The sequence below is a fragment of the Toxorhynchites rutilus genome, chromosome 1 (assembly GCF_029784135.1).
Source record: "Toxorhynchites rutilus septentrionalis strain SRP chromosome 1, ASM2978413v1, whole genome shotgun sequence".
Lineage (NCBI taxonomy): Eukaryota > Metazoa > Arthropoda > Insecta > Diptera > Culicidae > Toxorhynchites > Toxorhynchites rutilus.
Window position 1 is genome coordinate 180,764,877 of NC_073744.1, and position 13,145 is coordinate 180,778,021.

The following is a 13,145-nucleotide window of genomic DNA, read 5'->3' on the forward strand; positions in this document are numbered from 1 at the left end:
CGCAAGGGTAGCTAGGCCGAGCGCGTTAGTACCAGTGCGCCAGTCCACCTAGCCGGCGTTATATAGTTTCGGCCGCCGAAGTGATCGAATTAGCTGGCAAAGCTGCTCGCGACGATAAGAAAACCCGCATTCAGACCAGAACACATTCGGTTCGGTGGACATCAAGACAACAGGCAGTTGCAGCGAGTGGCGAGTGGCAAACGCAATCGCAAAACGGCATCAGGTAGCAGAAGAAAAAAGTTTGTTCTTTATACAATCTGCTTTGGTGGCAAATCCAGAACAAGGCGGCATCGAGGGCGTTCGAAATGGTTTTTTTCAAAACCACGAGTACTAAGTTTTCTAAATTGGAACCATTCCATAAAACACGGCGCTTATCAGGGCCATTAAACCTTTCAAAAAAGAGTTTACGAAATACAGTTCAATGCATTCTAAAATAATATCCAAAATAATAATAAAACACAAATTGATTTTTTTATAACTTTGTATAGTCCTACGTCACTCCGGTTATGTCCCCGACATTACCCACCCGTCTTTTTTTTACAGTAAATTACATTCAATGGCACGTCGCATTACCACCACTCAGTATCGGATTGGAGGTAATTTTAACCTGTAATTGAACATTTGCGATGACAGTGGTACAGTGTCGACCTTCAATGTGGGGTCATAATTGGACCCCGAACTCTATGTTTACAAAAATGTCCAACTAAATATGTCGCATTACTGGTCCGTCCAATTAGCTAAATGTCGAGATAAGTGTAAATTACTGTATTTTCAATCTAGAAGCAATTTAAGAATTGGTGAAAATCAATAAGCTCAGAACAACTGCCAAATTCACATACTCATCATATCCTGGCAAACAAATTATGAAAAAATCAATTTGTGTTTTATTATTATTTTGGATATTGTTTTAGAAAGCATTGAACTGTATTTCCTAAACTCTTTTTTGGAAGGTTTAATGGCCCTGAAAAGCGCCATAAAACAGGAATGCTTCCAATTTAGAAAACTTAGTACTCGTGGTTTAAAAAAAAACCATTTCGAACGCCCTCGATGCCGCCTTGTTCTGGATTTGCCACCAAAGCAGTGTGTATAAAGAACAAATTTTTTTCTTCTGTTACCTGATGCCGTTTTGCGATTGCGTTTGCCACTCGCCACTCGCCACTCGCCACTCGCTGCAACTGCCTGTTGTCTTGATGTCCACAGAACCGAATGTGTTCTGTTCCGAATGCGGGTTTTCTTATCGTCGCGAGCAGCTTTACCAGCTAACTCGATCACTTCGGCGGCCGAAACTATATAACGCCCGCTAGGTGGACTGGTGCACTGGTACTAACGCGCTCGGCCTACCTTCCCTTGCGGGGAACTCCAGATCAACACGGTTCGAGCGGGATTTTGCCTTTTCCTTCACTTTTCCTCTATTACCATGTCCGGACATGGCTGCTTGAGTTGGTTTGTTGATGTGTTGTGATGCGAACCGATGTGGTGTACGGTTTGAATGAGAATGATCGTTACGGCAGCGGAGCGGGGATTTTTAAGCTGACTGGCTGGCTCGAGAATTACGCATGTGTGAGACTGCGACCAATGTTTCGTTCATTTTTTTCTTTTTCCTTTCCAATCGTGGTTCATTCTATTTCGCTGCTGCTCTGGTTGCCCGTTTTGGTCGGTTCGATTTGAGGAGCACAAAATGGACCAATCAAAAATGGGCACATAGTGCATTTTGACAATGCTTGATATTTCACAATTATTCAATTATTTATCTCAAGAAAAATGAAATGTTATTCGTTATGATAGATGCGTAGATATATTTCCTATCAATTGATGCAAAAACCTTTGCGATCTATTGAGAAATGCTCGAGTTATAAGCGTTCCAAATCTTGCATTTTTTCCTACTTGTTCAGTGCCTAGATTTCCATTTCACCCCCTATATCTTCCGGTTAGACGTAGTCCTACGTCAAAAAAACAGCGTAGTTCTACGTCAACAATGCGGTCGTATCTTGGACACAACCTCCTATAATTTTTTTTGATAACATAAAAATGAGCGCTCAGTTACATGTAACAACTTTGTCGAAGACAGTTTTTGCCTAGAGAATAACTGTCGAGCTCTAAATGCTAATTTCTACTTAAATGCACCACCTGGACCATTGAGCAATAGTGTAAATTTATGTAACCAGTTATTGTTGTTTTAGAGGTTTTTAACACCGACCTTTGGGAGCGCCACTATAGTCAAGATGAAGTGCCCCATTTCTAAATGATGTAAGCTTTGTGAACGGTATCCAGTTTGTGGTGAAATGTGATCATATCGGGTAAATAAATAGATGTAAGAACACGGTGCTTTTATTTATTATTTACAAAAAAAATACATGACAGGAAAAAAAAAATGTGTTTCACATTTCTTCAAAATATAAATTTTATCTGGTAGTGACAGCTCAATTTTGTTAAACAACTTTGAGGTTTGGCGAAACAACTTCTGCTCGAAGGACGTTAAATCATTTCTTTGAGTGTCCAGATCTTGTTCGTCACCATCGATCTCCGTGCGACTCATCCATAAATCTTATGTGAAGCGAGGCGCCCGCTCATGTTCTCGGCATTCCTTCCGGCGGAATATTTAGGTCACAGAGAACGAAGGTCAGAGTGTGGCTGGAGGATATACTGTATGTGTGTAGCCTTGATCTAATTGTGCTTGTAAGTTCGAAGGCGTTGTTCACCTTTTGGCATTCTCGCTTTCGCTTCACCGGAAAGAGGAAAACATTATCCAGATTACTCTCGAAGGTCAGGGTTTCCTGCGGATTATTTGACGATGCTATATTCTCACCATCTCAATCTTTTCCCGAATTAGCTGCAAACAAGAAAAACCAAGTGTGAATTAGTAAATTGTTCGCAAACGGAAGGTACACCGCTCACCACATCCGATGCGGATTGATGTCTAGGTTCCTGGCATGTTTGATGAACTGGAAGGCGTCTGGGCGTTTGTACAGTTCCGATGAAGTTGATGGATTGACTGTGGTGGGTGTTAATATGTCATCAATTATGTGCAGCACCTGTGGAACACAAAGTGAAACAAAATAAAAAGAGAATAAGACAATTGGAGGGAAACGGGGAGAATAAGTGATGATTAATTCATGAAATATATTTCGGCAATTTTTACGCCCACCCTGCAAGCGTAGTTTTTACGATGTCTACTTTGTATGCCCCGAAAAAGGGAATGATGGATGCTTTTATGGTACCGACAAAACATTTGAATCAAAATATAATTTATTCACTCTGGGTAAAGCACCTGGGAGGCATTTATCACGATTCAAGAATAGTGCCCAATATTTGCGTTTGCTGTCAGCCGACGACATGTTTCAACTACTGACGAATTATGAGATGACAGGTACCCATATTATTTGCTTCTAAATTTCAAGAGATGAGATATGAGTTGACCAAATTCATTGCGCAATAGTTTCGTGTGCTGTGAGGCATGCGGCACCGTCTTGTTGCAACCACAGATCAGGCTCGTGTATTTTTGGCCAATAAAATATTGGAAATCATTGTACGATAGCGATCACCATTGACAGAAACGTTGTTCTCGTCTTCATTTTAAAGAAGTACGGGCCACAAACGGCACCAAACAGTACATTTTTGGGAGGCATTGGCAACTCTTGTTTTGCTTGTGGTTGCTCATCGGACCAAATACGACAATTTTGCTGATTGACGTATCCGTTCATCCAAAAATGTGCTTCATCATTGAAAAACCAAACAGCAAATCTTGTTGTCATTTAAATGATTAGATATTGACCATAATGGAAGATTTTTATCGGTACGGATCTCTGTTTCCTATCCAAAAGTTCCACGACATGATATTTCAAAAAATATGATTGTAATATTCATTGTCAACTTAGAAAATCGATCGACTATAAGGACGACTATTTGAAGTTGAAGCCCCTAAAACTTTTAAACTTTTATTGCTACTCTCAACGCCACGCAGAAATTTTTGTGTGCCCGATGTTCGGGGTGGAAAATCATAGCGAGTGCCGGAGGAAGCCGATTTCAAATTTGAAGTGAAGGGGGACGCCATGCACCCGAATTGGAACGTTTGACAGAGAAACATCAGAAGCGGGCATTCATACGAGTCGAGAACGGGCAAAACTTTCAAGAACTCGTTGAGCATAGCTTTATGTGAAGCCTTCCATATATTTTTCGAACCTTCCATTGATGCATTGATGTTTGGGAACCATTTTCCAACGGCAAACGGAAAAGAACATTGTTACCCGATACAGTTTCTTCCCGAGCCGTAATAGACACACTAATGTATTGAGACGGTTATGATTGAGGAGAAACATGTTCGGGCCCAACTTGTGTCATTATCCTGTGCCCAGAGTCACTTCGCTTCGAAGATGTTGACGGTCGTACAAATAGTTACTTTATAGGTGACTGAACTGAAAAGAGCAACAGTAGTAGCAGCAGGATTCTTAAGAAGCTTTCGACTGTAGAGCGGAAGTACTCCAAAAGGTTCACTTTGGTTTAAGCATTCAAAGCATTTGGTTTAAGCATGTGGGGGAACGAGGAGAAAAAAAAATCCATCAAATGTCTAACGGAAATGATTTTTTCGAGGGCTTCACTTCACTTCGCAAGTGTGGGAACAGATTCTATTTATCGTCGATACAACATATTGGAAAATATGTTTTCGTTTCTATTATTCTAGCATCATTTTGGGAGAAGTATCCCGAACGGGACAATTCTTAGGAAGGTCGTTAGATTAAAATACGAAGTTATTATTGTACCTATAGTTTTTGTTTGATAATACATTGACCTGTTTGTACCGAGTTGCAGATTGACGTAGATTTCCTCGCAGCCGTCCGACAGGCGCCTTCTGGTCATGTAAATCGATGGAATTCGTAGGTGTAGTACTAGGTCGTTAGCCGTGGCTCCAACAATGTCGCAACCGTTTGCTGTGAAGAAAAAAAGAAAAGCGAAAATTTTAATAAAATCCGCATGGGGAAAATCAGTTTTTTTCCGCTAGGGATTTGAAGGAAAGCGGCGGAGAAAAGGACACACGAACGAACGTTCGGCGGGATATCATTCATATTCTCTTATCACTGCGGCGGGAGCAATAAAACCAACATGTCTCTAATGGTTTTTTTTCGAGCATTCCTCCTTCGTTCTGTCGTTTGGGGCATGGCAAAAATATATATTTCATCCACGATCTTCATGCCTCAGAACGGGGGCCAGTCGTCCTGTTGGGGATTCGTCTTCCCCAATGCAAAACATCAGAAGGAATGAGGGAGGACTGCGGCGTCTTTCATTCCTTCGACACTATGGCATCTTTGTGCCATTACGATCGGAACTGGTTGGTGCAAAAGGAGCGCATCTTTCTGTGCATCGTTTCTGCGGATCCAAAAAGCGGAACGCGTGTCGTCTCCTATTTCAATGCACTTTCGCGGACAGATAAAGAGATCCCGAGAGACTGGAAAATCTGCACGTTTGGCACTCACACCGCAGAGAATGGAAACATATGCTCATAACAATTGCACAAAACGTGAAAGACCACATCGGAACCTACGCGGGATTACCCTTTTCGGAACTGGAAACGTTGGTTCGATTCACCGAATGGCACTCGAGATACGTACGCTTGAACATAGACTGTCTATATGTTGGCAATCGAAATTCAATTTTAAAAATGTGGTGCGATTGCACGTTCAATAAAACACATCGCTGCGGACGCGGTGTTAAGTGTTGCTTTCCGACCTCGGGTGGTGATTTTCGATACGAGAAATATGAATGATTTCTGTTGAATTTCTGAATTTCATGCGATTAATGGTCATGCAACGATCGGAATTCCAACACAACTCCGATAACGAAGCGATGATAACCCGCCAGTCCGAATGGAAGACTTAAAAGTTAAGCATATTCTTCCCCGTTGAAATCGAATAAAGAACATAACTCCATTGACAGTGGCACAGAGCCGATTTTTTTCCAGTAGAAGAAATACTTTACCAAACCATCTGACAAATTCCAATCGGCTGTGAACTCGAAACCGCTTAGCCAACAAAATTGAAACAGAACAACTTTGAACCATCGATACAAAAAAAAACACATCGGAGAAAAATCCTATCTAAAGAGGATGAAAAAGACACAGTCACTCATTGAATGTGCAACTGTTAATTCAAATTTTAATTAAACTTTTCTTCCATTGACCCCTTTTTTCAGGGCACAGTTGCAATGAACTTCATCTGATGGCTTTTTTGATTCCCCATCCGACTACTATTTTCTCCCGCTTGTCGCTTTAGCATGCTTTGCTCCACTGATTATGCTCTTATGAATCCTTTCCCGGTATCGATGTGATTTTAATTATTTTAGAACAAAGTTATTCTTTCACTGGAAAAAGAGAAGAAGAATCTAACCGGTGTGAATTAGATGTCGTTTCGCATTGGTGTCCATTCCGAATGAATACATCCTGTATCTATAGCTACTGTATTTCGCTCAATGTTTAACTACAGTTTATTACAGAATGAAAAGCTCATTCATGTAGCTGATTAGAACGTCAACGACAGAAATACCATCAGTTGTAACTTTTATAACGCTGGAAAAGAGACCAAACTTCTCAATACTCAGCCATCATATGACAATTGGCATTTTCGAGTACGACAAGGCGATACATTTTAGAATACCTGTCCCATCTTTTGTTCGTTTTTAACAAAACGTAGTGTGTTCCTACCTAATGGTAGTACTCCGATAGCACGTATATCAGAATTTGTCATCAAATTTCCCTGTTTCAAGTATTCTTTTTACGCTGAAAAGGTTAGAAATTTATCATTTTACATTGTTTAATTCATAGCACATAAAAGATGGCTTGGTATAAGTGTTCTAATTTACTTTTTTTTACTAGGTGAACAATGTGTAGCATGTGTTGCGCTTCAAATACTGCAGATCCTACTCGTATCTCCAAACGGAATCCCCTACATAATCAATGACATCAACTAATCTAATGTGATATCGATTTCATTGCCGTTATCCACAGAATAAGCTTATGAAAAATATCCGGACTACTCATAACCTATGTGCAATATCAAACGTAAAAATTTCGAAGATTATCTATGGCTTTGCTCAATTCGGACTTTCTTACCCATTACCGACTACATTAAATGGTTGTAAATAGAAATTAATAGAAATAATCACGACCGAATCTCGCTTTCAAGCGCGTAGAAATACAAACACCATCACTTTTGTGATTCTGAGCTCTAATGTAGGTTTCGCATGAGCTGATACAGCATGCCTTTTTTGACGTAGGACTACGTCTAACCGGAAGATATAGGGGGTGAAATGGAAATCTAGGCACTGAACAAGTAGGAAAAAATGCAAGATTTGTAACGCTTATAACTCGAGCATTTCTCAATAGATCGCAAAGGTTTTTGCATCAATTGATAGGAAATATATCTACGCATCTATCATAACGAATAACATTTCATTTTTCTTGAGATAAATAATTGAATAATTGTGAAATATCAAGCATTGTCCAAATGCACTATGTGCCCATTTTTGATTGGTCCATTTTGTGCTCCTCAAATCGTACCGACCAAAACGGGCAACCAGAGCAGCAGCGAAATAGAATGAAGCACGATTGGAAAGGAAAAAAATAAAAAGGGGGAAACATTGGTCGCAGTCTCACACATGCGTAATTCTCGAGCCAGCCAGTCAGCTTAAAAATCCCCGCTCCGCTGCCGTAACGATCATTCTTTGTGTGGACACCGACTGGACAACATCGTTGCTGGACGAGCTGGACGGCGAGGGATCGAGTGCCTTTCTCAAGGCAAGAGGGCGGAGGTGGTAGCGCTGGAGTAGAGTAATAGAGTAGAGTAGAGTTTTCAAAGGGCCTTTCTCAAGGCTAGAGACGAATGAACTGCAAAAGTTTAAAGTCTCTATAATACAAGACCTTCCTTCCTTCCGTAACGATCATTCTCATTCAAACCGTACACCACATCGGTTCGCATCACAACACATCAACAAACCAACTCAAGCAGCCATGTCTGGACATGGTAAAGGAGCAAAAGTGAAGGCAAAGGCAAAATCCCGCTCGAACCGTGTTGATCTGGAGTTCCCCGCAAGGGTAGCTAGGCCGAGCACGTTTGTACCAGTGCACCAGTCCACCTAGCCGGCGTTATATAGTTTCGGCCGCCGAAGTAATCGAGTTAGCTGGCAAAGCTGCTGGCGACGATAAGAAAACCCGCATTCGGAACAGAACACATTCGGTTCTGTGGACATCAAGACAACAGGCAGTTGCAGCGAGTGGCGAGTGGCGAGTGGCGAGTGGCAAACGCAATCGCAAAACGGCAGCAGGTAGCAGAAGATAAAAGTTTGTTCTTTTTACAATCTGCTTTGGTGGTAAATCCAGAACAAGGCGGCATCGAGGGCGTTCGAAATGTTTTTTTTTTCAAAACCACGAGTACTAAGTTTTCTAAATTGGAACCATTCCATAAAACAAGGCGCTTTTCAGGGCCATTAAACCTTCCAAAAAAGAGTTTAGGAAATAAAGTTCAATGCTTTCTAAAACATTATCCAAAATAATAATAAAACACAAATTGAGGTTTTCATAATTTGTTTGCCAGGATCTGATGAGTATGTGAATTTGGCAGTTGTTCTGAGCTTATTGATAGTTGGGGACTTTCCTGATTATTCAATTTTCACCAATTCTTAAATTGTTTCCAGATTGAAAGTACAGTATTTTACAATTAGTTCGACATTTAGCTAATTGGACGGACATGTAATGCGACTTATTTAGTTGGACATTTTTGTAAACATAGAGATCCAAATTATGACCCCACATTGAAAGTCAACACTGAACCACTGTCATCGCAAATGTTCAATTACAGGTTAAAATCGCCTCCAATGCGACACTGAGTGGCGCTTCGGCACGTCGCATTGAATGTAATTTACTGTACATCATGTCACAAAGCTGGCTGGGAAGAAATTTTCCAACTGTGAAAGCTGTGGCGAGTGGCAAATGCAATCGCTAAACAGAAAGGTTTAGACGAACAAGATGGGGATATCGAGTGATAACAAAAAAATAAACTCTTTAGATTGAAGATAATTTTGTGATCCTGAAAAGGACCCTTTTTAGCCTGCATGTGAATCCAACGAGCGAACAAATCATAATGAATGTATTTTCTTTCTTTCTTTCTTTGTTTTTAAGAGGCTTTAAACTTTGCAGTTCATTCGCCTCTAGCCCAGTGAAGAGCCACAATAAAACCAGCCCAGAGGGGACTGGCGAAAGGGAAACCAAAAAAAATCACTCATCAGATCTGTCCGCTCGACTCTCGGTTAAAGAAGAAGGTAGGAAGGGATCCTATGCTTCATAAGATATTTAATATATGCTGTAAAGAAAAGTAAAAATTTACTGATCCGAGGACCAAAGCAGTAACGAAGCACAAGTGACCCAGCGAAAGGCGTGTTCCAAAGCCAAAAAACAAAAAGGCCCTTCTCAGGAGGATAGGAAGGAAAGGAGTGGAAAGGATTTGGGTGGGATTAGTGGAGTGGAAGGGGGTGGGAGTGGTAGGGAAGGAAAGAGGGGAGGAGTGGGTGTGGGGTGGGGTGAAATGAAATGAAATACAGTTTGAATAGATAATAAAATATAGTGGTTTTGAATTTAATGGTATATAGTATTGCTGAAAAATGGAGAGGTTTATTTAATGAATTTATCCTCCTTGGTGAGTGTGGCTGTAGGAATAGGAAGTTGATTAAAGTATAATGTAATGGATAGAAGATAGATGTGGGTATGAAAGTATATATTATATTATTTGTTATTTATTATTATTGAATGCATGTATATACATGTATGAATACCTTCCTTCCGACCCGTACATACATGTGTATACACACATAAACACGCATACATGACTGTGAAGTGGCGAACTTTAATAAGCAATTTCCAAGGTATTTAGTATTTCGGTTTAGATTTTACCAAAGAAGTCGGTTTCTTTCAGAAACGCAATTAAATTGGTTTCTTGGGTCTCGTCTCTACTGAGGATATCTCGGAGACTCTGACCTATGTTGTGTCGGACTCGAGCATCTTTGGTACGTTGACATTCAATTAAAAGATGGCTAACGGAAACCGGAGCTTCGTTGCAAGCACATTGGGGTTTTTCGGCTCTGCAGAACAAGTGTGAGTGGGTGAAGTTAGTGTGCCCAATTCGAAGACGGGTAAGGACTTGCCTTTCCCTACTATTGAGACGGTCCTCCCAAGGGAGAGTGGAATTTTTGATTTTATGAAGATGAGTGGGACGGCTGTTTATCCAACCTATGTCCCAACTTTCACGGACTTGCTATTTTACCCAGCGGACAATGTCAGATGGAGGACAGGGCATGTCTGGGGGTTCTATTTTGCTGCCCTTGCCGGCCAGTATGTCGGCGGCTGTGTTTCCGCGGATTCCTGAGTGACCAGGAACCCAGCAGAAGGAGATGTTTTTATTTGAAGCAGCCTCTTCTGTTTGCTTAATCCATGGGTGTTTGCTGTTTCCACTTAGAAGATCGTGGAGACAGCTAGCTGAGTCTGAGAATATTGTGGTAGGAAGAAACTCATGGGTGCATTCTTGGGTAGCTATTAAAAGGGCGAAAGCTTCCGCACTGAAGACGGAGCATTGCGGTGGAAGAGAAAAGCTACCAGTGTATCTACTCTCAAAGATTCCACATCCAACTCCATCGGCACTGACTGAACCATCTGTGTATACCTGGTGGTTGATTTGAAAATTGGATGCAACGAGGTTATTGAAGCAGGCTTTGACTTTTGGAGAAGGGTCTCCCGCCCGAACGAAGCCTTGATGATGTTCAATTTCTTTCTGGTGGCTATTTTGGTCTTTTGGGAATGTGATAGGAAGTTGAGTTTCTTGTCGAAAGTAACCCCTAGTATTTTCAATGTCCTCATTGTAGGGATCGGGATTTTGTTGAGCTGAAGATAGGTTCTCCTTCTGAGAGCTTTTCCGATATGTATGTGTTTGGATTTCTCCGGGGAAAGTTTGAAACCTGTTTTTAGAGCCCAGTTTTGGATGGAGTCTAAGGTTTTTTGAAGCCTCTTTCTCTGAATTAAGCCGAAGCAGCTCGTAGAGATAAGAGTGATGTCATCTGCATAGACTATGACCTTTATATGGTCCGGGATAATCTCGAATAGAGATTGCATGGCAATGTTGAAGAGGGTTGGTGAAAGTGCTGAGCCTTGTGGGAAGCCGTTTTCTGGGATTTTTAGAGAAGATTGGTGGTCGTTAATAACGGTTTTGAAAGACCGGTTTTCTAGAAAACTTTTAATGAAGAGACCTAATCTCCCACGAATCCCCCAGTCGAAAAGGCTTTTCAGCACTGGGTACCTCCATGCCCGATCGAAGGCCTTGGATAAATCCAGGGAAACAATGTCAATGTGATGTAATTTTTCAGTTGCGTCGTCTAGGATTTTTTCGATTGCTACAAGGCAATCTTCTGTACCTTTTCCCGCACGGAAGGCGAATTGTCTGGGATCAATCAGCTTATTTGACTCTAGAAAAGTCGTTAAGCGTCGATTGATCATTTTTTCCATGACTTTCCCAACACAACTTAGAAGAGTGATGGGGCGGAAATTGTCAAGAAGATGGTTGTTCGGGATACAGATCATTAAACCCTCTTTCCAGCAACTGGGGAGGGTTCCACTGTCCCAGACATTGTTGAGGAGCTTCAGAAGTGCTTTTTTCCCGAGATGGGGTAGATTCTTAAGCATAGGGTAGCTGATGTCATCAGGTCCTGTGGATCCTTGTTTGACTTTGTTCAGTACCCAATCGAGCTCTTTGAGGGAGAGGTTTTTGTTGAAGTCAAATTCCACATCGGTATGAAAATCGATGGGAATTCTTTCGCATTCCGTTTTGTGGGTTAGAAAGGTTTGGTCGTAGTTTTGATTGGAGGAGGCGGATGCAAAGAAATCTCCAAACGCTTCGGCGATGATTTTCCGGTCATTGGTGTATTGACCGTTAATTAGAAGATTATATTCTTTGCTCCTTTTCTTGCCATGAAGCCTGCCAATCTTACTCCATAACTCCTTTGTTGACGCGTTGGGATTAATTTCGCTGACGAATTTAACCCAACTGTTGTGCTTGGCTGTGTTGATAGCAGTCTTAGCTTCTTTGCGAGCCCTTTGGAACTCTGTAAGCAGAGTGGGCCTCAGTGGGCTGTCCGGATGGGCCTTTCTTAATTTGCGTAGGGCCTTACGTCGACCTTTGATCGCTGCCTTCAGCTCAGGCGACCACCATGGGACACATTTCCTGCCAGGGATGCCACTGGTTCTGGGGATGTGCACCATTGCAACTTCTAGGACAACTTTGGAGAATTCCTCGGCTGTCCAATCTCGTTTAGCGGAGAGGCGGTTTTCAATGTCAAACTGATAGCCAGCCCAGTCAGCGTATTCAAATTTCCATCTTGGCCTTGTTGAAAACTCTGGAGAAGTTTGGCCGAAGGAAGTGAAGATTGGAAAATGATCGCTTCCGCAAGTATCATCGTGGATGTTCCAAGAAAGCTTTGAAGAGAGTTTGTCTGATACTATAGTGAGATCGATGGCTGAAGTAGTACCAGAATAATGGATTCTGGTGTGTTGGCCGTTGTTAAGAAGGAGAAGAGAATGGTCGGATATGAAATCCTCAATGATGGATCCTTTTCGATCGAGGTATGCACCTCCCCAGGCGTATGAGTGGGCGTTGAAATCACCCATAAGCATGATTGGGGCGGGAAGTTGGGCGAACAAGTGGTCCAGTTGGCCGCGTAGAGTGTTCGGATTGGAATCATTAGTGATGTAGATGCTAACGACGGTGATTGGAAAGGGGTGTTTAATGCGCACTACCACTGCCTGAAGATCAGTGGTAATGGGAAGAAGATCATGTGGAGTGCCATCTTTGATTGCGATTGCAACTTCGTTTTTTGAGGGGTTGGGACCCTCTTTGAAGTATGTGATGAACTTTGGAATGAAATTTTTATCGAAGTTGTTTGGTGTCATAGTTTCCTGAAGGGCTATGACTGTAGGATTGGAGCTCGAAATAAGCATTTTCAATTCTAAAATATTTTGTCGGATACTTCTGATATTCTATTGTATCCCGAATTTCTGTATTGGAGTGAATGTGTTAGAGTGATTTAACTCTAATTCCTAAGTCTTAGTTGTGTTGTGTTTG

The 13,145-nt window shown here is 41.6% G+C and overlaps 1 protein-coding gene across 5 annotated transcripts in view; it reads right to left on the reverse strand.

Moving 5' to 3' along the window:
* Window positions 1–2,323: 2,323 nt before the first annotated feature.
* LOC129777862 (uncharacterized) overlaps window positions 2,324–13,145 on the reverse strand; it is a 175,458-nt gene continuing 164,636 nt past the window's right edge. For 2 of the 5 annotated variants that reach the window (XM_055784428.1, XM_055784432.1), the window contains exons 3-5: window positions 4,758–4,925; window positions 2,896–3,032; window positions 2,324–2,830 (exon numbers count right to left, since the gene is read on the reverse strand). In XM_055784428.1, coding sequence (XP_055640403.1) covers window positions 3,016–3,032; window positions 4,758–4,925 — 185 coding nt within the window. In that variant the 3' untranslated portion in view covers window positions 2,324–2,830; window positions 2,896–3,015. Of the gene's footprint in view, window positions 2,831–2,895; window positions 3,033–4,757; window positions 4,926–5,536; window positions 6,609–13,145 lie in introns of those variants that run through there. The other 3 variants (XR_008743314.1, XM_055784449.1, XM_055784440.1) reach the window with 3 other exon arrangements.